We start from the raw sequence: 26,166 nt of genomic DNA on the forward strand, positions 1-26,166 counted from the left end.
TAGACACCAAAACAAAATCCTTATACTGACCTTTATATCTCTGTATAGTCACTGCTTTGAATATAGCAGGCACCAAATAAGTAGGAACTGTGTGATTCTCATAGAACTTGTTTCTAGGACTCGGGCTTGTATGAAGAGGAGGAGGTGCCATGGCTCTTAGTGGCCACTAGAGGCTCTCAGGGCTGGGCAGGTTATGGGGGCTGTGTATATGTGATCTCCCACTACCCCCCACCTGGCCAGAGCTAAAATAATAAAATGCTGAGCTCACTGTTCCCCCACCCTCTCCCCCGTCGCTGGGCTTCTCCTGCTGCCAGGACAGTGCTCCAGTAGAACAGACAGACCAACCTACAGAAGGGGAGGTGAGAACGGAGGTGGCCACCAGGACTGGTAGGTGGGGAAGGCAGGGGCCTTATGGATCAGAGCCTGGTGGGAGATGGGAGGAGAAGAGTGGCTCCTATTGGGAATGAAATGGAGTGTGCGCCTCTTGTCACTCAGCATGTTTCTGCCACTGTCTTATGTTCTCCCTTAACTGTAGTTTACATTGTCAGCGTAAGTATCTCACATTTTCTGAATCTTTCATATTCAGTATGGTGTGTATGTGTGGCTTGTGTTTATTTTTCACATTGTAAAAGATATTGCAAGTTTAATCCTCTCACTGTTTTTAGAGAAACTTTATCCCATTTATAAGGCATTTCCCACCCATTAGACTGGTGTCACCTTCCTGTCCAAAGCCAGGGACAAATTATGGGAACTCAGTACCTGCTTCTAAGGCCATACCACCCTTCCCCCAACCTGGAAGTCCCCCAGCTCCTCTGAGCCCTTGCTTTGCCTTAGGATTTAGAATTTTAGCAAACATAGTGAAATCTTGATCTGACACAATAAAAGAGGAAATGAGGGTAGAGTCAGAGCACTGTCTCCCCCTCCCCCCCCCCACCCGCTGCAATCCTCCTTGCTTTCTTAAGCCAGTTTAGGAAAAACTGGATTATGGGGACGAGAGGAGGAATTTCCCTGAAGCTCTCTGCCTGCCCCCATTCCTTTCAATAGGAACTGGGCTTGGGGCCAGCTGTGCTTGCAGGGCTCCCGGCAGCTGTGCTAGGGCAAGAGGCACGGACAGCCGAGGTAATAGGGGAGAGGTACTGCCAGGATTTCATATACACTGGGGAAGGCAGATTCAGCCTGGATGCCTGGGATCCCCATCCGGAGTGGGTGGAAGCTGTGGGAGCCAGGAGGAGGCTCTGGTCCTAGCTAAACAACCTAGCCTTCCCCCATCTTCCCATATCCAACTAGGTCTATCCTCCAAGGCAAGCAGTTTATTGTTCTGCCCCACTGACCTGTTTCTTTGTCTCCCTACTGCGTCCATGTACATCCTTCCATTGTCCAACCACTTTCCCCATGTACCCCAGGCTCCGTGAGTGCCACACTGTGGGGAGGGGGTGGGGGCCATCATGTCATCGTATCAGAAGGAACTGGAGAAATACAGAGACATAGATGAAGATGAGATCCTAAGGACCTTGAGCCCTGAGGAGCTAGAGCAGCTGGACTGCGAGCTACAGGAGATGGACCCCGAGGTAGGGGCTCTAGTGCAGGGTACCAGGGGCAGTCCCCAGGCATTTGGGAAGGGTGTGGGGCCCTGGGTGACTGAGACCAGGGCTATCTACAGGGCCTGGAGTCCCAAGAGGGTCAGGGGAATGGTGTCTGGAGATGTTTTAGGGAGACTTGGAGGTGCCCCAGGTCAGAGGGGAGGTCTGACTTGCTCCCCAAAACTCATCCCTAAGAACATGCTCCTGCCAGCTGGACTAAGACAACGTGACCAGACAAAGAAGAGCCCAACGGGGCCGCTGGACCGAGAGGCCCTTTTGCAGTACCTGGAACAGCAGGCACTAGAGGTCAAAGAGCGTGATGACTTGGTTCCCTACACAGGCGAGAAGAAGGGTATGGAGACCCTAACATCCATGCCTCCCAGAACCCAAATTGTTGTCTCTCAAATGTCCCCTCCAGCTTCCCTCTCACCTTCCAGCTCCTAGCTGCCCAGGGACTCAGCTGCCTACACCTGCATGCCAGCTTGCACTCTTCAGCTCTTAGAAGAGATCAAGGGGACCCAGGAGTCCTGAGCTTGTAGAGGACTCAGGCTTTATAGTGGCTCCTAGTGACCCAGCATTCCACCTCCTGGAGAAGGAAAGGAATCTGGAGGCCAGGATCTTAGGAGAAATGACCTGTACCTGAACCATCCTCATCTCCCCATCAGGGAAACCCTATATTCAGCCCAAGAAGGAAATTCCAGTCCAGGAGCAGATCACTCTGGAGCCTGAGCTGGAGGAGGCACTGGCCCATGCCACAGATGCTGAGATGTGTGATATAGCAGGTGGGCAGCTGTGGGAAGTTGAGGAGTTGGGAAGATCTGGGGCAGGGGCTCCTAACCATGGCATGGGGCTAGCGGGGAAGGCCCTGAACCAGGATGTGAACGTTTTGAGAAAGCCTCAGGCAGTGGTTTTAAATTTTTCTTACTTGTTTATGTATGTATTCACTCATCTTTAAATTTAATAAGTTAACAACTCTAGGGCAATTTTACGGGGATTATAAAGCAAAACTATTCTGGCTGAAAACAGGAGGGTCTGACAGACTCCCTCACCCTGTAGTGTCTCCTTAGGGATCTTCCCTTAGCCCTGTCTCAATGTTTTAAAAACCACTGCCTTAACGCAGTTTAATGGAAGGGACCCCTGGGACCAAGGGAGAGTGGAAGAGGTCAGCCTTCAAAAATGCAACAGATTCAGAATGAGGTCGGTGGGGGACCTGGAACAAGTCCATTTCTCTCATTCCCTGTCTCCCCTCTGCTTACTCTCTCCAGCCATTCTGGGCATGTACACACTGATGAGCAACAAGCAATACTATGATGCTATCTGCAGCGGAGAAATCTGCAACACTGAAGGCATTAGCAGTAAGTGTGTTTGGGAGCATGGCGCCCAGGGCTCTTGGCAGGCAGTCCCAGAGTCTGAGCGAAGGTAGCAACGGGTGAAACAGGTGAATCAGGGAGAGGACATGATGCATAAGTCATGAGAACCAATGGGGAGGAGATTGTGGGGGACATGTTGGGGTTTCCTTCCTGCCCTCACCCACCAGGTGTGGTGCAGCCTGACAAGTATAAGCCAGTGCCAGATGAGCCCCCAAATCCCACAAACATCGAGGAGATACTGAAGAGTGTTCGAAGCAATGACAAGGAGCTGGAGGAGGTGAACCTCAATAATATCCAGGTATCTGGCCCCCATCCTCTAAGCAATAACACTGGGATAACTCTGCTGACATATGTGAGTCCCCTAGCCCACCATCTCCTATTCCCCTTTGATAGGACATCCCGATACCCATGCTAACTGAGCTGTGTGAAGCAATGAAGACAAATACCCATGTCCGGAGCTTCAGTCTGGTGGCCACAAGGAGTGGTGACCCCGTTGCCAGTGTAAGGCTAGCTGACATCCCTAGCCCTCTCCCTGCACCCTGACATGCCCCGCTGGCAGGGCTGACATAAAGGGCTGTACTGGGGGTGCTGTTCCCATCATGCTCTCTTAGGGGAGCCCTGCTGGAGACTTCTACCCTCAGTCCTATGACTCACTGCTCTGAAATCCTCAGCTCATCTTCCTGAAGAGCCACAACCCTCCTACCCACGCCAACTCCACTGCGCACTTAATCTCCCTGCTTTCCTTGCTACCTACTCCCACACCTGCCTCCCTCAAGCCCCACCCACAGCTCAAGGACTCTTCTCCAGGAGCTGTGTTTCCCTCTTGCTCCTGTTCTTTCTCTCCTCAGTCATCTGTGAAACTGTACCCTAACCCTAACCCAAGTTCCTACTACCCAGGCGGTGGCTGACATGTTGCGTGAGAATCGTAGCCTCCAGAGCCTGAACATTGAATCCAACTTCATTAGCAGCACAGGGCTCATGGCTGTGCTGAAGGCAGTTCGGGAGAATGCCACACTCACTGAGCTCCGTGTAGACAACCAGGTCAGCATTCCCTTCCCATCTCGTGGTCTTTGCAGTCAGCTAATACTCACTGAGCCTCCTCCCAGAGGCAGCCACTGGGGCAGGATCTCATCTGATCTTGTTTGAACTCTCCTCTTCTTTGTCCCTATGAGGGGAGCCAAGGCAGCACCTCTTATCACCCACTCCGGAGAAACAAGCCTCTTTGACCTCCCAAAGGGTCGGTGGTCTAGGACAGTGAACAAGCCAGACAGGGTTGGTGACAGCTTCCATCTCTCCTTCCCCCAGCGCCAGTGGCCTGGCGACGCAGTGGAGATGGAGATGGCCACCGTGCTTGAACAGTGCCCCTCCATTGTCCGCTTTGGCTACCACTTTACACAGCAGGGGCCACGAACTCGGGCAGCCCAGGCCATGACCCGGAACAATGAACTGCGTGAGTAGCTGCAGAGGTGGTGTGTGTGGGAGAGGGCACGTAGCTGCAGAAGCTGGTGGATGCTCCTGAAAGCTGACTTAGTGACTAACAGCCTGGGGTGCTGCCAAAGTGACTCACATGAGAAGCTCAAACCCCATAGGTGATCCGAAAGTAGACAGAAAAGCACCTCTGCCCAAATATACCAGGAGAGAGGCAGAGGGAAGCTACAAATACCTGTTTGGGGGAAATGGTATTTCTATTTGCTGCGTTGTTTCTTATTTTGTTAATGTGAGGGGTGAAGGGCATGTTTGGTGGCCTAAGACATTACCTCTTTATGAGTCTGGCCAAGGAACTAGAAAGAAGAAGAGCACCTTTGCAGGAAGCAAGAGATGGGATAATGACTTGTGTTTACTCTTCTTCCTTTACAGGTCGCCAGCAAAAGAAGAGATAACACTACCCTTCCCTTTACCAACTAGAGCTCGGAGCCCTGAAAGCTTAAATCCTCATCTTGTAAATAAAAGCCCTTCTGTCCGCTCTGCCTGCCTCCTTCCTTCGACTTTGGGGTGGAAATCTTGGCGCTAACCCCCAAGGGTTACTGCCAGTTCATCAGGGGATTATTTATACTCTGGGGATCAGCAGGCAGGGAGGTTCAGGTTACCAGCAGGAGGTGGGGGAGCTCCCTCCCTTGGTGTTCCCCATAACCCTTCCAATGCCTTTAGTCTCTTCTACTTTCACAGGGTGGCCAGCCCTGGCCCTGTTTCTTGACATGTCCAGCCCCTCCCCCCGAACGCCTACCCACAACCCCCATGTTATTTGAAGGAGGAAAGGACTTTGAGTGGAGGTGGAGAAGAAGGCAGAAAACATGAAGGGCAAAAATCTCCTTCTGACAGACTTATTAATAGGGCACCGGGCTGCATGCAGCTGACGCTTGGCATGACTTTGGTAGAAGGTGGGGGAGGGGTTAGAAGTATGGGGAGCTGTGTACATTGCAGAGAAGAATTGGCTGGGCTGAGAAGGAACAATTCTGAAATCCTGAAACAAGGAGCCAGACTCAAGGAAAGTTAGGCTCCCAGCACCCACTGTAGTTTATTTGTGAACTGAACGGGGAAAGAGGGTGTCAGTCCAAGGGGAGATCAGGGGGTTCCTCTTCATCAGAGTCAAACTCAACATTTTCATCTTTTACCCATCGACCTCGTCCATCTGGGATCCATCCAGAGCTGGAAACATCAGAAAAAAGAGAATTGGTCAGGAAAGGAAGTTTATCAAGAAATTAGTGGGGATAAGTAAAAACACTTGAAAAGCTTTGAAAAAAGGAGGGTCAGAGAGAAAAGGGGAAATCTGAGGAAAGTGATTCTGCATACTCACCTTCGAAGGGTGAGGTAATGATCCAGGGCCCGTCTTCTTGTGGGGCTCATAGGTGCAGGGGATGAGACAGTTGCTGACTCCTTGGTCTGTGAGCCAGCCTCAGGCTCAGGTTCTCTACCGATCTTCCCACCTTGGGGTTCAACCTCTGGGGGTGGCAAAGGGGAACGAGAGACAGAGGGACAAAGGGCTTCTGGTCTGGGTAGAGAAGAATCAAAGTCTGTAAAAGCAGTAAAGGAAAGGGCCAAATCTCCTGTGACTCCCAACCCCTTAAAGCAGTGCTTCCTAAAACTGTGTTCCTCAAGATATTAATAAGCGTTGTGCATAAAAAGGATTTTGGAATCCAGTGAATTTAGGAAAGGCTAAGTTAACTTTTTTAAGGTTTTTTTTTTATCTTAAGACTTTGTAGACCCCTTAAAATACACTAATATTACTATTCTTCAAATAGGATTACAAAGCACCACTTCCCAAACTTTTTTCTTAATTACAAGATTCTTTTTCCTGAAATACAAGTTAACACCTCCAGAACACTAGTGTTCCTCAGATTACAATTAGGAAAACAATCACTTTAGAGCCATCTATCTCCTGTCCCTCCCTATCTCTGGCTTTCCCACCCCACACACCTGTACTTCCGGCGGCAGCAACTGTTATAGTGAGGAGCTCTGTGCAGAGCATTCTGGGTGATAAGTCGAGTCTGCGTTAACAGAGGAGCCTGGCATGGAGATGGGAGACAGAATCAGAGCCTTCAGAGCTAGAAAGAAGCCAAAGCCCTTCAAGCCTAAGGTGTGCAGCACAGTCCTGCCTGGAACACAACCTCCCCACTCTGATTACCTCCACTTTGGTCTCTTCCCTCCTTAGTTCATTCTGCTCTCTTGGATTCTGCTCCATGCCCTTTCCTGGCTGCTTCTTGCCATAGAAAAGCTGCAGGCCTGAGGAGGAAGGGGAAGATAATTAAAAGCAGAGCACCAAGGGTGGTCTGAAGAGATTTTAAGGGTTTATTCTCCATCCTCTGTCTTCTCCCAAACTTACTGGACAGATGCTTCTTGCCTGCACGGTGGGCAGTCAGCATGGCCAGAGTGTCCAGTACAGGTCGATGGGGACATATGGCACAAGCAAAGCTGGGGAGGAGGAAAGAAGAAGATAATTGGCCCCAGAGTAGTGGAGTCTCGGCCATAGGTCCCACCCCATCCTAGCACTCCTTTCCAAAGTCTTCCAATGTCCACCAACCACATCCCTGTCGCTCACTCCTAGCTAAAGAATCTTAGATACTCCCGCTCTCCTCCTTAATAACAAAAGTTTATTAGGCATCCCTGGTGGCACAGTGGTTGAGAGTCCGCCTGCCAATGCAGGGGACACGGGTTCTAGCCCTAGTCCAGGAAGATCCCACATGCCGCAGAGCAACTAAGCCCGTGCGTCACAACCACTGAGCCTGCGCTCTAGAGCCCACGAGCCACAACTACTGAAGCCCGCGCACTTAGAGTCTGTGCTCCGCAACGAGAAGCCACCACAGTGAGAAGACCGCGCACCGCAACGAAGAGTAAGCCCCGCTCTCCGCAACTAGAGAAAGCCCGTGGGCAGCAACAAAGACCCAACGCAGCCAAAAAAAAAAAAGTTTATTGAGCCTCTAACCGCAGAACCCTTAGGCTTGATCCACTCCTCGCCCTCACCGTCCATCCCGTAGCATCAGCGCCTCATCCTCTGGGATATAACTAGCCAGCAGATCCCCAACTCTTCGTTTCTGCAGGAGATAGGGGAAGAAGTCCGGACGGGATAAAAGTGAAATGATAGGGACGAGGACTCAAAGGGAATAAAGACCATGGGGCGAGCAGAGATATGGGGCGAAGAAAGGGTCAACAGCAGCTCTAGTCGTCTGGCTCCCTCCGCACCACCCCCCACCAGTTGTTGTCACAGCAACAAAACAGCTCCTTCACATCCTTCAGAGGGCAGGTGAAGCTGCTCCAGACGCTCTTCTCTCGCGCTTACTTTGAGCACATTGAGTTGACTCCAATCATCCCCTTCCCTCTTGAAAGACATCACGACTGTGAGCCCCAGAAATGATCAATTCTACGGCTCCGCCTTCGACACTCCTTTCAGGCCACCGTAGCGAGAGTGGGACTGCTACCTTCCTTCCTGTCTCTTTCCGGTTGGCCCCCTTACTTCCGGGGACGCTCTTCCACGCATGCACTGCGCGATCCCGGAAGCCCGCCCCTTGCCTGCGGATGGGGACTGCATTTCCTATGGTGCCCTGCGACCCCGCCGGCGCGGAGCCTTTAGGGAAATGAAGTCTTTTTTTCAAAGAACTTGCCGCTGGGCTGGATACAGGCCCCTGCATCTTGACAGATTCGAGGGTTTGGAGGGACAAGAACCTAGATGTGGAGCCCGAATTTGAGGGTGTGACTAATTTGATGTGGAGGGTACCTTTGAGGATCTCTGAGGGGAAAGTGTGCTGTAGACTCTCGCTTTCATCACACGCTTCTCCTGCGGCCACAGCCCACCTGGGGTGGGCCTGATTTGTTCCCGACCCTAGCCGGCCCACCCCGGGACGGGGCGGAGTCGGGGTGTTGAGGGGCCGGGAGGTCGGGCTGCCGGACCTAGGGGCAAACTGAGCTGAGTGTTGAGGAGGTTGTCTAGAATTCAAAGGTCAGAGGTCAATGTCGCGAGTTGTCGTGGGGAATCGAAAGTCGTAGGGGTGCTAAGGAGAGACTCAGGTAGAGACTGAATAGTCGGAGTACAGATTGGTGGGAAAGGGGCTTGGAGGGAGGAGAAGCGAGGGCTGTGAGGTCGCGTAGTGCCGGGGGAGGCGGGGAGACTTAGGACAGAAGACTGAAGGGGAAAGGAATCCTCTAAGTCTTAGAGACCCCGGGCCCGTCACTATTGGTCACTTAGACAGGCCTCCCGCAGTTGCAACCCCAGTTGTCCGCAGGGTGAGGAGATGGCTTCTCCCTCTAGACAGGCCCCCCTTGGCGGGTCAGGACTGCTTCAAGGGAGCCGGGCTCGTTCTTATGGAAGCCTGGTGCAGTCTGCCTGCTCCCCGGTGAGGGAAAGACGCCTGGAGCATCAGTTGGCGCCCGGAGACACCCTGGCTGGACTAGCACTCAAATACGGGGTGACGGTGAGTCTAACAGGATTGGGACGCAGACACCCACTTAGAAGAGACTTATTTCTCATGAGTAGGTAGTGGCCCTCTAGGCAACTTCCCCTGAAATTTTCTTAATTGTGTTTAAATTAACTAATTTTGATAAATTAATTGTGGTGTAAGTCTGGTCCACCTTTGTCTTTTGGTTTGTGTTCCCATCTCAGTGTTGCACTCTCTGGTTGGGACAAATCCTGTCCCACTATCCCAATGGAGGGGAGCAACTCCTATTTATTATGCCAGTCACTATACTAAAGACTTTACATCTATTAGCCCATTTGATCCTCACATCCCTGTCAAGCACACAATTATTGTCCCCTTTTTACAGATGAAGAAACCGAGACTTAGATTGGTTAACCAGTTTGACCAAGGTCAAATAACTAAAGTGTTGAAGTGAAAATTCAAACAGGTCTGTCTGACTCCAAAGCTTGTACTGTTAACCACATAGCAACACTAATTGAGTGATTAAACATTTACAGCAAACAGTGGAGAGCTAGTTTTTAGTCCTAAGTTCCCTACGTGCCTGTCTGTTCTTGTTCTTTTTTCTCCTCAATGCTCTGCCCTCTTCTTTTCTGGAAGGTGGTCTCCTTGATACAAAACAGGTACTCTCTATGCCAAGCATTTCAGCTCCTGCATAGGGTGTATTTGGTAGATGTAAAAATACATTGTTTTAAAGTTGATAAAGGTTTTTTTTTTTTTCCATATCCTGTTGAATTTAGTCAACGTTTTAATGCTTGGTATGTTTAAAGCACTGTGGTAACCACCTTGGGAGACAGAAACATAAATAAAGTGTATAGTTGCTGCCCTCATGTAATTTACAGTCTAGTGAGATATGGACAGGGACACAAATAATGATTGTAGGTGACAGAATGTGGTGAGTTCGTAGAGGTGTTAACAAAGAGGGGGAAGTCAGGAAAGAAGACTGATTTTTATTTGGAAGGGGACATCAGTGCAGATTTTAAGGGAGCCATCGCAATGGGCCTTTAAAGACTTGGACATTCTTTCCTCTATGCTCCTCTCTATAAACCTATGTAATCCAGTGGTTTACACCTTTTACATCTTTGTCTTTCTGGTAGCCTGTACTCTCTTTAAGGGACAGGACAGAACTATTTCCTTTCAATTTTATATCTCTAGAGCCTGGCATAGTCCCCAGCACATAAAAGCTTAATAGATGTTTTTTGAATGAATGAAATTATGGCTACGATTTCCACACATGGAGATTTGGGAGTATAGTAAAGTGAACATTTCAAGTAGAGGGATGGCCTAAACAAAGGAAGTAGATGTGAAAGTACTGAGCAGTGCTTTCATCCCAGCAGAGGCTCAGAGGCCATGCAATGAAGGAAACTGTGCTGCTAGTGAATCAACAATTTTTTTTTTGAGGTTTTCTTACAGCCCTGTACCTTTCTGAGTACAGAAAACCTCTGTAGTCTAGTGAAGAAGAGTTTTAGGTTCTGGCCTCATTCTGCTGCTTACTAGCTGAGTGACTGAATAGTCAATCACTTCCCCTGTTTGGGGCCTCAGTTTCTTATCATTTGTAAAATGAGGAAGATGTATTAAATTTAAAACTTAGATAAATCAAAACAAACAAACAAACAAACAAAACTTAGATAAATCAATTACCTAAGTTATTACCTACCTGTCATTTAAGGAACACTTAGTATGTGCCAAGCGCTATATATTATCTCATATTTCTCTGTAAATCTTTATGAGGTAGATGTAACTATTTCCATTTAAAGGTAAGGAATATCACTGTGTTGTACATCTGAAACTAATAAAATATTTTAAGTCAGTTATACTTCAATAAAAATAAAATTTTAAAGATAAGGGACTGAAGCTTAGAGAGATAATTTGCCATAGAGTAAATACAACTAGTCTAATTAGTAGAGCTAAGATTCAGACCAGGTTGTCTCATTCTAAAATCCTCACTTTGAATTGCTCTATTAAACTAACTAGATTCTAATGACCTTTCTAGCTCTTGGCTCGATGGAAGTGGAACAATGTCCCCTTATATGGTACTGCTAGGAAATAATAAAAGCAACAGAAAAGGACCTAGGATATTATCGAGACAAAAGAGACCTAGGATATTATCTAGGCAAAATAAAATGAATAGCATCAAAGCACTTGGCGAAGAAAAAGTACAAAACTGCAAGCCATTTTTAACTTTTTTAATTGTTAGATCAATCCAATTTTATTTTTAAACTCATTATAGCATAAGATTTTATAAGTCAACTTTATTATAGTAGTCTTGCCCTAGAGTGGAAACAGCTTTGATATTTGACAGATATAAGAATTATGATTTCCCAAACTGGTGCCATTATGGGATGAATTTTTAGTAAAACTGGCTGCCTGGCCTCGAATAATAAAATACTGACATACTGTGTCTGTGGTTCCTATATTTTATTATCTAGTTTATTTACTCATAAAGCATTAATGAGCCTCTGCTGTGTGCCAAGTTTGTGCAATGCTGAAGAGTGCCTTAGGCATACAGAGACGGCAAGTCACCAACCCTGCCCTTAAAGGACTCACAGTTTGGGCAAGACAAATATGCAAAGAGATGAATAACAATATAATAGGGTAGGTATTATTACAGCAATATTTACAGTATGCATTGGGAGCCCTGAAGAAGATAACACAAAGGGAATGATAGTTGATGAGAAGTTTTCCAGGGAGAGAAGGGAGTAGTGGAGAAACATTCCAGGCAGATAAAGACACAAAAAGGTGAAAGATCATGAAATGTTGGAAGAAAAATAAAAAGTTCAGGATGGCAAAATGTATAAGTGGCATAAGAAGGGAGGTGTGGGTGGACTTCCTATGAGAGCTAGATTGAGAATGCCCTTGAATGCTAATTTGGATATTTTTTTTGGCCGCACCACGTGGCTTGTGAGATCTTAGTTCCCCGACCAGGGATCGAATGCGGGCCCTGTGAGTGAAAGTGCTGAGTCCTAACCACTGGACTGCCAGAGAAGTCCTGCTAATTTGGATTTTATCTCTGAGCCAATGGGGAGCCATAGAAGGTTTATAAGCAAGGTAGCGGGTTGGGGCTTTCCTGGTGGTGCAGTGGTTAAGAATCCACCTGCCAATGCAGGGGACACGGGTTCGAGCCCTGGTCCAGGAAGATCCCACGTGCCACAGAGCAGCTAAGACCGTGTGCCACAACTACTGAGCCTGTGCTGCTCTAGAGCCCACGAGTTACAACTACTGAGCCTGCGTGCTGCAACTACTGAAGCCCACGTGCCTAGAGCCCATGCTCCACAACAAGAGAAGCCACCACAGTGAGAAGAGTTCACGCACTGCAGTGAAGAGTAGCTCCCGCTCACCACAACTAGAGAAAGCCTGAGCACAGCAACGAAGACCCAACACAGCCAAAAATAAATACATTTATAGAAAACAAAACAAAAACTGTTACAGTACCCAGATGAGAAATATTAAGAGTCTGTTCTAAGTCAATGGCAATGAATGTGAAGATGAGACCAGATGTGAGAGATTTTTACAGCATTTTTGTTGACCTGTTAGGTCTGGATCATGAAAGAAAAGTATGAGTTAAGGATGACATTGATATTTCTACCTTGGGAGGCAGGTAGATAGAGATGGTGATGTCAGTCACTATGTTCAGTGATGAATAAATAAGTACTAAATAAATATTTGATCAGTGAAATTATTAATATAATAAGAAAAGCATTCCTGGAAGGAGTAAAAAGGCCCAGAATTCTAGTTTTATCTCTGTCAGTAACTTGCTAGGCAAGTAATTTAACCTCTCTGAACCTCAGTTCCTTCATCTTTAACAGTAGTTAAAGGGACCCCCTAGGGGTCCCTAAGACGCTGTAGGGATCCACAAGGTCAAAACAATTTTCGTGGTAATAATAACAAGACTTTATTTGTCTTTTTTATTCTCATGAGTGTACTGTTTTCCAGAGGCTACGTGACATGTGTTACTGCAGCAGATGCATGTAGAGGCAGATATGAGAATTCTGTTGTCTTCCATTAAGTCGGACATTAAAGTGATTTACAAAAATGTAAAACAGTGCCTCTGTTCTTGCTACATGTTTGTTGTTTTTGTTTTGGAAAATATAGTTATTTTTCATCAAAATATTTATGTTAATATGTAATGGAAGTGTTTTTAAATTTTTTCAGTTTTAATTTTATAATACCTTAAATATTGATAGATGTGATCAACATAAGTAAAAGCTTTTTTCTTCAATAATTTTTTTAAATGTAAAGGGGCCCTAGGACCAAAAAGTATGAAAGCTACTGATCAATAAAATAGGGATAATATCAGCCCACTGTAGTTTTGGTTGTTATAGGGTCAGATAAGACTTTGTACAATCACTTTAAAAAGCATGAGGTGCTATACAAATATAAGATGGATTGTTATTACTGTCATTAACTGTGGTGACTTTTTTTTAAAGATGGAACAGATTAAGCGTGCAAACCGCCTTTATACTAATGACTCGATCTTCCTGAAGAAAACCCTCTACATCCCCATCCTGACAGAGCCCAGAGACCTGTTCAATGGTTTGGATTCTGAGGAAGAGAAGGATGGAGAGGAAGAGGTACAGCCAAGTAAGGATGAAGTTGGGCCACACTCAGCTGTGAGGAAGAAACAAGAGACAGGTTCGGGACGTGCCAATGGTGAAGTCCTTCCCACAGCTGGCCAGGAGCCCCCCATTCACGACCTCTCTGCCTCTGATTTCCTTAAGAAGCTTGATTCACAGATCAGCTTGTCAAAGAAGGCTGCTGCCCAGAAGCTGAAAAAGGGAGAAAGTGGGTGAGTCTTGAATGGGTCCTTTTTTTTTTTTATAAATTTTTTTTTCTATTTCTTTTTTTTTTAATTTCTTTTTATTTTATTTATTTATTTTTGGCTGCAATGGGTCTTCATTGCTGCACGCGGCCCTCCTCTCCAGTTGCAGCGAGCAGGGGCCACTCTTCACTGTGGTGCGCAGGCCTCTCACTGCGGCAGCCTCTCCCGTTGCGGAGCACAGGCTCTAGGCGCATGGGCCTCAGTAGTTGCGGCACGTGGGCTCAGTAGTTGTGGCTTGTGGGCTCTAGAGCATAGGCTCAGTAGTTTGGCACACGGGCTTAGTTGCTCCGTGGCATGTGGGATCCTCGAACCCGTGCCCCCTGCCTTGGCAGGCGGACTCCCAACCACTGTGCCACCAGGGAAGTTTGAATGGGTCCTTTCAAGTCCGTCCATAGACTCTCTGTTCCCCCAACCATACCTGACCAGACACAAAGTAAGTAATTCCAGTGTCAGCAGAAGCAAGGTGAAACCTTTCCCTCAGGTGGCCGCAAGACAATGAGCAGAGCCTATGGCTGCTGGAAAGGGTAGAGGCACTGGGTAATGGTTCTGTGTTCTCAGTGGAGTGAAATAGTTGACTGTTCTTACTGCTCTGATGGTCCACGAAGGAGCATTAGGATTAGGATTTATCCAGAGGGTACTGAGACTCCATCTTAAGGCAACCAGCTCATGTATATTAGAGAAGGACAGCTTCCCACGTACTTCTTCGCTCAGCCTAGTCTCAGCCTCTTCCCTTGATCTGTCGCTCTTTCCCCCTTTCCTCACCTGCAGGATACCTGGGGAGGATTCAGGTCTTCACCTGAGTTCTCCTCGGATGCAGCAACGAGCAGTCCTAGGTCCTGTGCCGCTGACCCGGACCTCTCGGACCCGGACACTTCGGGACCAGGAGGATGAAATCTTCAAACTCTGATGTCTCCAGAAATGATTGAGAGAAGCCAGATGTTGAAGGAGCAACTTGAGGGAGAGAGGAGCCTGAGGTGAGGCTCAGGAACATGGCCTCCCAGCCCACCTCCCTTACTCCTGCCATCTTCCGAGCCTACTTGTCCGTCAGGAGTTCCTTGGTCTGGAGCAGTTCTATTGGCAAGGGTAGGGGATGGGAAATAGAACCCCTTCTCAGTTCTGGGGCTGAATCTAGGGTTGTCCTTTAGATTCAAAAGGCTCTTTTAACATCCCTGCTGCCTTTCCCATCCCTTTCACCATCCCTTGGCCTTAGAGCAGGGAGGCAGGGACTCTCACAGCCCCGAACTTCCTCCCCATCTCCAACTATGTTACCTAATTTATTTGGTGCTATATTGAAGTATTATTTATTTGCTATATCTTATCCTTTCCCACTATTAGCTGAAAAACGGGATTTCTATAGCCCTGGGATGAGGGGAACCCAGGAACAGTAAGTGAGCCAGTGACTCCTGGCCCACCTTCCCCGCCTTCTTAGCCAGCCATGTTATTGAGAACGGGCAATCAGTGATCTAGCACTGCTGCAGGGAATGGCAGACTGTGCCTCGCCCCCAATCTCAAATGGAAGAATTTGGGCTCAGTCTTGACTAACCAGGTCACTATAACTTTTTCACAACTCTTGCTCTGAGAAAAAAACAGCTATGTAGGGTCCTGAACTCTCCATGCCACCAGTTCACCCTTCTAATCTGCTCCTCTGTTCAGCCTGTGTGAGGCTAAGGGATGGAAGAAGAATTGCCGTGGAGTTTGAAGAGGAGGACAGTTGTGGGAGTCTTTTTCTTATATCCTCTCCCAACCAGAGCCTATTGATCTATGTCTTGCTCCTTACTGCATATTTATTTGCAATTTGTAGCACTGATCTGCGGTACAGTTTTTTTTGAGTTTCTTAAACAGAAGAAGTAGGCAAGGGAACCCCGGTGATGCTGGAAATATGCCTCAGTCTCCTGTGTGGAAATGGTGAGAGGTGAGATGAGTGGTGTTTATATACCTCTTTCCTCTGTGATGATCATAAGATACAAGAAGCTGGAGAGATTAAACATTGAGCCCTGTGCATGTTTTAATAGTTTTATTTCCTCTGTGAGACTCTCCCCTGCCCTAGCCCCTTCTTCCTGCCCTCTGGAGCAGAGTCTCTGGTATCTGTCCAGACTCCGCCTAGAACTGAAGGTCTAGGATATCTCTAAAGGCTCCCTGCGCCGCCTGTCTTTAGTGTCCCCAGAGGAGTGAGATGGGCTACGCCCTCTTCCCCTGGTTCTGAGGGGAGGGGGCTTCCCTGTTTGAAAGGTCCCTTGTGGGGAAAATAAAGATCCAAGTTTCGCTTCATCTTTTTCAGGCAGTTTTGTTTCCTGTCTTGGGGCTGGAGTAGGAGAGAGGCCTCAACCCTCAGCATCGCTTCTTCTCCACCAGCAGTTGGGCACGGGGTGGTCTCAGAGTCACAGGCACTCTTGGGAAAGACTGAAACCTGAGGGTTGAAAAGCATTAGTGCAGATGAGCGGGTTAGAAAGCCCATTATCTGTTTTTTTCTCAGTCAGCCATTTTGCCAAGAAGGAACGGGCCGGGGTCAGGGTTCTCAGAGCTTCCCCTCATCCAGCAGCTTCCTGAGCCCATCACAGATCTTGCCAAGGTGCTGAGTGTAGTCAGGCCCATAGAGGGCCGTGAGCAGGCCTGGGTCCGAGAAGTGATCAAACACGTGGCGGATGCGGCCATGTGACTTGGGTGTGAGGTGGCGCTCCACCAGTTCCAGCAGCACATCCCGGCACTCGGTCAGCAGGCCGGCCAGCACAGCAGCCTCAAAGGTGAAGTCCACCTCGCCGAAGCTGAGTGCGGTCATGGCGCCCTGCCGCAGCTTCTGGCGAAAGCGGGTAGCCAAGGCCAGCTCGCTGGGGCTGAAGCAGCCACTGCGGTGCAGCACGGCCACCTTGACGGCCACCTTGATCAGGTCCTTGATAACCCGCTGGGCCTGGGGCCTGCTGTGTGTGTATTCTTTGGACACACGGTAGAGCTCGTCTAGCACCTCGCTGCTCGTCTCATCGACGAAGAGATGAGCCACAGATCGACCTGCCATCTTACTCAGCAGCTTCTTCTCCGCTTGCAGCACCAGACTCTTTGAACTGAAGGACTCCATGATTCCTAGGGAAGGGTTAGATGGGAGGGTATGTGGTCGTCACTAGAAGAAAGGCCACAGGCTTCCTTAGAAATGGCTTTTCCCCTTTCTGTCTCTTTGGTTTCTATCTCATCTTCATCTTTATTTGTCATCTTTCTCCCCCTGGGCCCCCTCAGTCCTCTGTGCTTTGTTTCCATTTTTTCTCCTTTTGTACTGTAGGAAATCATGATCTCTAAAACCAGAGGAGCAGTAATAGCTTTGGCTGGAGGAATGAGGGCACACCGGACGCTAGCGCACCACAAGTTAAGACCTCAGGGGAAGTAGGCTGTTACTATTACAGTGGAGAAGATAAAGCTTACCTGGCAGATAGTTCTCACAGCTGCCAGTTTTGGACACTGCCTGGGTACCGTACATCTATGAGGTGTAGGTATTACTATCCTTGTTTTACAGCTGAGCAAACTGAAGCTTACGTTAAATAATTTACCCAAGGTCAAACACAACTGTTTTTCTGACTCCAAAAGCCCATGTCAGCTAGTGTGCTGTACTGCCTTTAAAGACGTGAGAAATATAGGGGTCCTGGGAGTCCTGACAAAAATAATAATGAACATTTATTGAGAACCTATTATGTGCCAAGCGCTTTATCTCAGTTTTCCCAACCCTTTGTAAGGTAGGTATCCCCAATTTGCAACGAGAAAAATGAAACTAAGAAAAATTAAGCAACTTGGCTAAAGTCATTAGCAAATGATAAAAGCGGGCTTTGAACCATATAATCCAAAGAAGCCTCCTTCCCTTGGAATGCGCTCAATGAGGTTGAAGCACACTGAGGAATCATGAAAAACAAGCACCTCAAGACAGCCCTAGAGGTCTCAGGTCCTCTGCTGGGACTGTGCTGAGGACCTCCTGGCGGCACATCAGCTGCAAGTATCCAGGGCGCTCTCCCCGTGGTCTTCGCCTGTGGTGGTTCTGCTTGTCTTGCTTCTTACTTCCCCCTCCCCTGCTCTGCAGGATGTGGCTCTGACCGCAGTGAGGAGCAGCCTTGCCCTCTCCCCCAAACGAAATAGGAGCCTGAAGAAGCAGGGGAGGTGGGTAACTGGGAGGAGGGGTGGTTCTCCCCCAGCTGAATCGGTCCAGTGGGAATCTGGAACCTTGCTCTGCTCCCGGCTTTGCCTGGGGCTTTCTGGACCACGCTGTACATCCGGAAGAGGAGATTGCTCCATGTTAGCCTTCCTTCCTCCTTGGCCTTCCTGCTACCCAGCTCTCCACTGCCCCCGTTGCCATCTCACGTTTTGTCCACTGTCCTCTCCCCCTCTCCGTGTTTCAGTCTCCTGTTTTCTCTTGTCTGAGTCCTGCCCTGTGGCCCTCTGGCCATGCTCTCCTGCTGGCCCCTACATCTACCTCCATGTCTCCTAAGATCTCCTTGCACCTCTCAGTAGTCTCTCACATACCCTTATCCACCGCCATCCCTCAGCCCTGCCCCCACCCAAACCAAACCATGTCTTACTGAGGCTGCCTGGCCCCAGGAAGAACTGAGCTGGACCTCCCCACTGGGGGCTCAAGAATTCTATCAAATGAGAGTCTCACAATATGGAAAGCTCAGGCTGACAGAGCTAGGACTCTTCTGCCACCATCACCCCTAAAGCCTACCCTTCTGTCATTGCCTGGTCCCTCACCTGCTGCGCCCTGGGTGCCAGTCTTGCCTTGGATGTTCCGGGAGAGCTGACAGAATGGAGAAGCTCCTAAGTGAGAGGCCCTTTGGCCTGGCCCCACCCCTAAGCCCCGCCTACCTACTCTGTGCTCAACCTCCCTTCATCACACTGTCACCAAGAAGGTCTATGACCCCGACAGCCTCCTAGAAATAAAAGGTCAAAAGGAATAGCACTCTATAGGAAATAGTCTTGATTCTTTGAGGTGAGGAAGAGGAATTGTACATCTCCTGCTCCCAAGTTGTCTGCCTCTTTCTATCCTTGCTGCCCAGTTCCTTGAGATCTTGTTCTCCTTATATGTCTGTGGTAATGGGGAAAATGTTAAGTACAGATTGCTGGGGTGGGGGGTCCGTGGGGAAAGTTGTGAAGATTGAACTGAGCTTAGACTGGAGACACCAGAGGCAAGTTAGAGATCAGGAGGTCGGAGTGTGTCCCTGGAGTGTCCAGGGGTGGGTGGTGCTGTGGGGAGACATTACCACGAGCATACGCTTTCAGCGTCTGGCTGGGTAAGGGGGTTCCCCACCCTCAATACTTAAGAGAGACGAAGGTGCTGGAGTCAGGGCTGCCGAACTAGATATGACCAGCAGGTGTCAGCACATCATTGAACCACTAGAGGCAGCGCTCTCACTGTGCTTTATAGCTGCTAACACGTTATGAATGAAGGTAGTGCTCACTTCGGCAGCACATATACTAATCTCACCCCAGTCAGAATGGCCATCCTCAAAAGATCTACAAACAAGAAATGCTGGGGGAAAAAAATGCTGGAGAGGGTGTGGAGAAAAGGGAACCCTCTTGCACTGTTGGTGGGAATGTAAATTGATACAGCCACTATGGAGGACAGTATGGAGGTTCCTTAAAAAACTAAAAATAGAACTACCATACGACCCAGCAATCCCACTCCTGGGCATATACCCTGAGAAAACCGTAATTCAAAAAGAGTCATTTACCACAATGTTCATTGCAGCTCTATTTACAATAGCCAGGACATGGAAGCTACCTAAGTGTCCATCGACAGATGAATAGATAAAGAAGATGTGACACATATATACAATGGAATATTACTCAGCCATAAAAAGAAACAAAATTAAGTTATTTGTAGAGGGGTGGATGGACCTAGAGTCTGTCATACAGAGTGAAGTAAGTTAGAAAGAGAAAAACAAATACCATATGCTAACACATATATATGGAATCTAAAAAAAATAAAAAGAAAAAAATGGTCATGAAGAACCTAGGGGCAGGACAGGAATAAAGACACAGACCTACTAGAGAATGGACTTGAGGACACTGGGAGGGGGAAGGGTAAGCTGGGACAAAGTGAGAGAGTGGCATGGACATATATACACTACCAAATGTAAAATAGATAGCTAGTGGGAAGCAGCGCATAGCACAGGGAGATCAGCTCAGGGCTTTGTGATCACCTAGAGGGGTGGGATAGGGAGGGTGGGAGGGAGACGCAAGAGGGAGGAGATATGGGGATATATGTATATGTATAGCTGATTCACTTTGTTATAAAGCAGAAACTAACACACCATTGTAAAGCAATTATACTCCAATAAAGATGTTAAAAAAAAAAAAAAAGAATGAAGGTAAGAGACTTCCCTGGTGGCGCAGTGGTTAAGAATCCACCTGCCAATGCAGGGGACACGGGTTTGAGCCCTGGTTCGGGAAGATCCCACATGTCGCGGAGCAACTAAGCCCACGAGCCACAACTACTGGGCCCGCGTTCCACAGCTACTGAAACCCAAGCGCCTAGAGCCCTTGTTGCTCGGCAACAAGGCAACAAGAAAAGCCACCGCAATAAGCCGGTGCACCGCAATGAGAAGCCAGTGCACCGCAATGAACAGTAGCCCCCACTCGCCACAACTAGAGAAAGCCCATGTGCAGCAATGAAGACCCAATGCAGCCAAAAATAAATAAATGTATAAAAAGAAGTTTTTGTTTTTTTTTTAAAGAAAGAATCTTACAGGGACTTCGCTGGCAGTCCAGTGGTTAAGACTCCGCGCTTCCAAAAAAAAAGACCCCATGCTTCCAACGCAGAGGGTGCAGGTTCAGTTCTGGTCAGGGAACTAAGATCTCACATGCCTCGCTAGCTAACACCCCACATGCACACACGGCCAAAAAAAAGAAATGTGCTTACATTTATCTCCCAGCCTGGTCAGGGAGATAAATGTAAGCACACATAACTATAATACAAGTCAAATGATGTCATTAGCTGTAACAGAAGTTTAAGGAATTATGAGAGTAAAGAGAAATTTAGATTATTTCTGATAGGAGGGCTGAAGAGGTGGACTTAGAAGGATGGATTTAACTACTTACTAGGCAGAGTGTGGAAGAAATGCTTCTGCTTCCCAGATAATGGAGATAAGCATAAGCCATAGAGCAAACAATGATAATACAGGGCATGTTCAGGAAGTGGTGATTTATTCTGTATGACTGGAGCATAGGTTGTTTGAAAAAAAGTGAAGAAGGAAAAAGACCAGATCATGAAAGGCTTTAAGGGAGTTGCTCAACACTTCAGACTTTTGCTGTAGACAGTAGGGAGACATTAAAGGTTTTTGATCGGGGGAGTGAAATCATTAGCCCAGTGGGACTAGGTTAGAGGCTTCAGTGAAATTTTAGCTGAGGAAAGGGCATGCTTAAAAGGAAGTGATCACTGGTATAGCTTGCTTAAGCACAGTATGAGAACCAGTGAGAGACCTTGAGAGCTGGTGGTTTTATAAGAAGTTCTAACAGAAAGGGAAGAATTGGAACATTGTCCGGTTGTGAAAAGTTGAAGAGTAAAGATTGAAGTTCAGAAGTGGAGGCAGTCAGCATACCAGTGACTCCAAAACCATTGGTTCTCCTCCTTGGCTCCTTTCTTATTCCCACCTCTCTCAGCCCAGGTTCCAGAGCTGAGGGTCCTTGATACAACTTGGTTTGGGAAATGTTAACAACTCCTTTAAGGAGTATGGTGGTAAAGGGATGAAGAGAAATGGAAAGGTAGCTTAAGGGAATGGGAAACTGGATTGACAGAGGGACTATTTTTAGCTTGGAGTTCGAGGCCATTTGTAGGCTGAAAGGAAGGAGCCAGTGGAAAGGGAGGCTTAGAAAATGCAAAGGAGAGGTAATGTTTATGGAGCAAGGTGTGGGGGCAGATGGAAAAGAATGGACTGCGAGCTCAGGGGAGGGAAGCAAGAGGAAAGAACTGGAGCTGGCATTTGTTGGGTGCACTCTGCTAGATGTTATATAAGTATCTCACTTCATCCTCTGATACCTCTATGAACTAAATGTCACTATCTCCTTTTCGCTGATGAAAAAGACTGAGGCTTAAAGAGGTTAGATAACCTGTTCCCAAATTAGAGAGCTAATAAATGGCAGACTGAGGACTTGTGTGATTTCCAAGCCTATGGTTTTTCTGACAACTACCTCACAAGGTTAGGAGGTAATAACTTCAACCTTATAATGAATGTGGCAGCATTCTATTCCTATACGCTCTATTAATTCACTGATCACACATTCAGGGAACAATAGTAGGTGGCACTACCAAAATCACAGGAAAAGTAAAAGTCCTTTTTAAAAGAAATATATAATCTAATTGGATAATAAAAGAGGAATTAATGTACAAGAAGATGCAAATACAGTAATACCTTCTGAATCCAGAATTCTGCTACCAGCTCCTTACCTGTTTACCTCTTCAGCTTTGCCTTATACTCTGCTCTAGCTGTTTTGTAATCCTCTCAGCTCCTCCAATATGCATCATGGTTGGCTTCTCTCTCTCCCTCTCCCTCTCCCTCTTCCTGTACTCTAGACTTTCCCACTTCTTGTGTCTCTGCCTGGAACTTTCTTCCCATGGATACCTCTGCCCTGCCTGGTTAATTCCTACCCATCCTTCAGGCCTCAGCTGGAAAGTCATCAGAAGCCATCATGACTGTGAAGCCATCGTGACTCCCTAAACTACACAGCACCCCTGTATTCCATAGTCCTGTAGAACGACATACCTCCCTTATCATGATAATTACTCTTTATTGTAATTTGTGATTTTATTAAATGCCTCCCTACTAGGCTGTAAACTCCATAAGGGCAGCGGTTATGCTTTAGTGCCTGGCACTACTGTGCTCAATAAATGTTTGCTGAAACAAGAAATTCAAAACACATCCAATAACCAGGAGATAAGGGGGAAATGGTAGCAACATAACAGTCACATGCAATAATGTTCGTTTGTTTCACTCATGGGGAAGTCTTTCTTTTATTTTCTCTTAATCAATACCCATTTCTAGTAATCTTCTCTGAACCCACAGCATATAATTAGTAGCAAATTAAAAGAGGAAAGAGGAGCTTTTAGAAGGAAGAACACTGATAACAATGAGAATTAACACAAATAACAAGGGAAGAGAAGGAAAACAAAAAAGCCGACAATTGAAAATTGCAGCGTTTCTGGCCATGTGGAGGAGGAGCAAACAGTCTTAACTACATATATTCTAGACTCTGGGGTCCTCACTGTTCACCTGGACAATTAAGTTCACAGTGCTTCCTCTGAGCAAGCAAAAATCTGGTTAAATGATGTCTTGAATGTGTGAAACACTTTGAGATTTACAAAACATTTCACCTACGTTATCTTACTTCATCTTGTGAAGTAAGTAGGCAGGTAAAGTGTCCACTCACAGGTGAGAGACTCTGCCTTAGAGATAAAGTGGTCTATCTTACAAGGTCAGTCAGGGTCTTAATGAATCCTAGTTGTGGTCTTTCCACTATATAATCCACAGGAAATTAACAACATCTTTTTGAATAATCCCTATTTGAAACAGTTAACATGAAAATGTTTTGCACTTAATTTGGTAAAATCAAACTATCTGGAAAAATACTCAGAATGGAACATTCCTATGTTTCTGCTCAGCTGAGGTTTTACCATGGTTAGGACCAGTACTCCCATATCAGTTCAGAAAGAAAAAGTTCAGTGTGATTTGAAGCAGTTAAGCAAGACTTCAGCCTGACATAGCTGGAGGTAGCTTTCATCTTTGGTGCATTTATTTCTTCCTCTATTTACTATATGCCAGGCATTATGACTTAAGTGCTGGGAATACAAAGATAAGAGACAAGCTTCCTGTCCTTAGACTAAGTGGTAAGTACCTATGGACAATCCAAATGGAAGTATCCAATAAGCAATTATAAAAGTGAGTTTAGAGCTCAAGAAGAGGTAGCTAAGGACATGACCTAGGAAACACCAACATTTAAGGAGAGGTCAGAAAGGCTGAGAAAGAGAGGCCACATCAATAGAAGTGAAGCCATTCATTCATTTAAAAAATGTATCTATTAAGTCCCTAGTCTTTGTTGAAAGAAAGAGGGACTCAGGAGCCAAAAGAGGAGAGTATTTCAAGGAAGGAAGGGTCAACAGGGCCAAATGCCATAAAGAGGGCCAAAGGATAAAGACTGAAGAGCTGTTCATTGAATGTGACAAGGAGGTCATTAGTGGCCTGGATGAGAACAATCTCAATGGAGTGATGGGGGGCCAAAACGAAAATGATTGAGAAGTGATTGAGAAGGGGGAAAAAATGGGTACAGCAAGAATAGATGACTCTACAAATTTAGCTGTGAAGGAAAGAGAGAAATTGAGTGTTGACTAAATACAGGCAAGGATTAAGAGAAAGTTTAGAATTTTTTTTTCGTTTGATCATGGGAGATATTTGAGGATGTGTATATGCAGAAGGGAAGATGTCAGTAGAAAAGGAGAGATTAGAAATAAAGGAAGGAGAAATTATATGAAGACATGTGGCATAAAGCACCTAAGTAGGAGCTATAGAGTCAGATTTGTTCAACCAATGTGTTACTAGTTAATAGCTGCAATGTGCCAGGCACTGTGCTGACTGCAAAGGATAACTGCGGTGAGAGAGACTAGACTGCTGGGCCCTGTGTGAATGGAGCTTACAGTAAAGCCAAAAGGTGAACCTTAGACAAGCAGTACAGACGCCCCACCTGCTGGGATGAGAGAGATGTGAGAATGCTCTAGAGGGCAAAATGTGGGTTGGATGCTCACTTTATTATCTCTATTTTTCTCTGAAGATGGATGTGGGTTCTGCTAAGATGAGCAAGGAAGCTGTGTGGAAAGGAACTTGAGAAAGGATTTCACACAGCTACTTGTAGGGGTTGGGAGAGGGTAATTTTCCAAGCTTGGAGATCCTGAGTTTATTAAAGGCTCCAATCTGTGGGACTGTGATTTTCTCCAGAAGACCCTGGGGAGTAGGATTTGTCCTTTGAAACAGCTCTAAGGCTCTTCCATTTCTTTCCATACCCAATGCCACCATCCTTGTCTCACTGCCTCTCTCCCCTCATCCTTGAACCTTCCTGTTTTCTCAGCAGAAGGTCTCCTTATCTTGCTAAAATAAAGCATTTTGACAGTAAAACCTTTATTCAAGAACTCGAAATTATGTCCTTTTCCTATCAAATTTTTTAACCTACTCACCTTGGTATTCCAGGCCTTCCATAGTTTGTCTCCCTCTTCCCCTGTCCTCTGCTTCTAACTAGTATCTCTCTTACATATCAATCACACAGGCCCTTTTGCTATCCATGCTTCAGGCTCCATGTTTACCAAGTAAAAGCTTTTGCTGAAAGTATCTTCTTTGGAAGATTTTCTCCTTTCTTTTGCACCAAGCCAACTCCCACCAAAGTTCTCCCTGCCTCCGTGATAAAATGTATCCAACATCTTTCCCTGCAGTTATTATGAAGAGCACTTATTGTCTTTTCTTTCATTTATGAATTACATTCAATGTAGCTTTGGGGGGGGCTTTTTTTTTTGAGACTTGGTATTTTTTTTTTTTTATTTTTTAAATTTACTTTTGGCTGCATTGGGTCTTCATTGGTGCACACAGGCTTTCTCTAGATGTGGCGAGTGGGGGCTACTCCTTGTTGTGGTGCATTGGCTTCTCATTGCATTGGCTTTTCTTGTTGTGGAGCACAGGCGTGGGCTTCAGTAGTTGTAGCACAACGGCTCAGTAGTTGCGGCGCACAGGCTTAGTTGCTCCACGGCATGTGGGATCTTCCCAGACCAGGGCTCGAACAGGTGTCCCCTGCATTGGCAGGCGGATTCTTAACCACTGCGCCACCAGGGAAGTCCCTTGGTATTGCTTTTTAATCATTTAGTACATGTAAGTCTTGTTTTAGTTCAAATACATGGTCATTTTCTTAAAGACTGGGACTATATCCCACAGTGGGTTGTATTTGAAGTAAGTGCTTAATATGTATTGGATTGAATTGAGATTTTAGTTGGACCCTAAAACTTTAAATGAGTTATACCTTAATCCCCATTCACTAATCTATTCAATAAGCACATATTTTAATATCTAAGCCCTGTGCTAGGAGCTGGGGACATTTCTTTCAATCTCTGAGTGCCTCTATATTTTGAGGTGTCTTTCTCCCAAAAACCTCTTTCCAGCCTTTAAAACAGCCCCGACTGACCACTGAATTACATTGGACCCAAGACCCCCCTGCAGTTAACTTTGTGTAAGTATTGTTCCATTGTTTCTGATTCTGTTTATCTCATTGGTTCACCTTCCATTTCTGTCTCTGTGATTGTGTGTGTATATGTTTATATCTCTTGCTTACTTTGGGGCTTAGCCCAGTCAGTGATGCTACCCACCCTGATCTCAGTCCATTAAAGACTGTCCGGAAGTAGCAAACCCCTGCCCCTCTTTTCCTTCAGTCCAGAGACCAGGCCATGTTTGTGTGTGTGTGTGTGTGTGTGTGTGTGTGTGTGTGTGTGTGTGTGTGTG

At 46.7% G+C, this 26,166-nt stretch overlaps 5 protein-coding genes across 6 annotated transcripts in view; 3 read left to right on the forward strand and 2 right to left on the reverse strand.

Moving 5' to 3' along the window:
- The first annotated feature begins 1,013 nt into the window (after window positions 1–1,013).
- On the forward strand, window positions 1,014–4,916 carry TMOD4 (tropomodulin 4). Of its 2 annotated transcripts, XM_029230021.1 has the most exons (9): window positions 1,014–1,568; window positions 1,776–1,932; window positions 2,246–2,362; window positions 2,846–2,935; window positions 3,118–3,248; window positions 3,344–3,451; window positions 3,848–3,991; window positions 4,256–4,400; window positions 4,808–4,916. In XM_029230021.1, exons 1-9 carry the CDS (start codon window positions 1,446–1,448, stop codon window positions 4,828–4,830), a joined length of 1,038 nt encoding a protein of 345 aa, XP_029085854.1. In that variant the 5' UTR covers window positions 1,014–1,445; the 3' UTR covers window positions 4,831–4,916. The 2 variants fall into 2 exon arrangements, with proteins under 2 accessions (XP_029085854.1, XP_029085853.1); XM_029230020.1 differs by having other exon boundaries at window positions 1,014–1,932; window positions 4,808–4,914.
- A 524-nt stretch (window positions 4,917–5,440) lies between these two features.
- On the reverse strand, window positions 5,441–7,938 carry SCNM1 (sodium channel modifier 1). Its single transcript, XM_029229260.1, has 7 exons — window positions 7,725–7,938; window positions 7,409–7,479; window positions 6,771–6,859; window positions 6,573–6,670; window positions 6,365–6,453; window positions 5,745–5,939; window positions 5,441–5,596 (listed from the first exon to the last, which is right to left on the reverse strand). Exons 1-7 carry the CDS (start codon window positions 7,773–7,775, stop codon window positions 5,497–5,499), a joined length of 693 nt encoding a protein of 230 aa, XP_029085093.1. The 5' UTR covers window positions 7,776–7,938; the 3' UTR covers window positions 5,441–5,496.
- A 72-nt stretch (window positions 7,939–8,010) lies between these two features.
- On the forward strand, window positions 8,011–15,673 carry LYSMD1 (LysM domain containing 1). Its single transcript, XM_029230235.1, has 3 exons — window positions 8,011–8,853; window positions 13,281–13,639; window positions 14,441–15,673. The coding sequence occupies exons 1-3, from the start codon at window positions 8,674–8,676 to the stop codon at window positions 14,577–14,579; spliced, it is 678 nt and encodes a 225-aa protein (XP_029086068.1). The 5' UTR covers window positions 8,011–8,673; the 3' UTR covers window positions 14,580–15,673.
- SEMA6C (semaphorin 6C) overlaps window positions 13,544–26,166 on the forward strand; it is a 27,318-nt gene continuing 14,695 nt past the window's right edge. Inside the window, exon 1 of the mRNA XM_029230230.1 lies at window positions 13,544–13,639. The gene's annotated coding sequence lies outside the window, so the exon portion shown is untranslated. The remainder of the gene's footprint in view (window positions 13,640–26,166) is intronic.
- Window positions 15,672–18,469, reverse strand: TNFAIP8L2 (TNF alpha induced protein 8 like 2). The gene is made up of 2 exons (XM_029230236.1): window positions 18,392–18,469; window positions 15,672–16,747 (listed from the first exon to the last, which is right to left on the reverse strand). Exon 2 carries the CDS (start codon window positions 16,740–16,742, stop codon window positions 16,188–16,190), a length of 555 nt encoding a protein of 184 aa, XP_029086069.1. The 5' UTR covers window positions 16,743–16,747; window positions 18,392–18,469; the 3' UTR covers window positions 15,672–16,187.

Source organism: Monodon monoceros, unplaced genomic scaffold (genome assembly GCF_005190385.1).
Source record: "Monodon monoceros isolate NGI ecotype Baffin Bay Population unplaced genomic scaffold, NGI_Narwhal_1 Super_Scaffold_18, whole genome shotgun sequence".
Taxonomy (NCBI): domain Eukaryota; kingdom Metazoa; phylum Chordata; class Mammalia; order Artiodactyla; family Monodontidae; genus Monodon; species Monodon monoceros.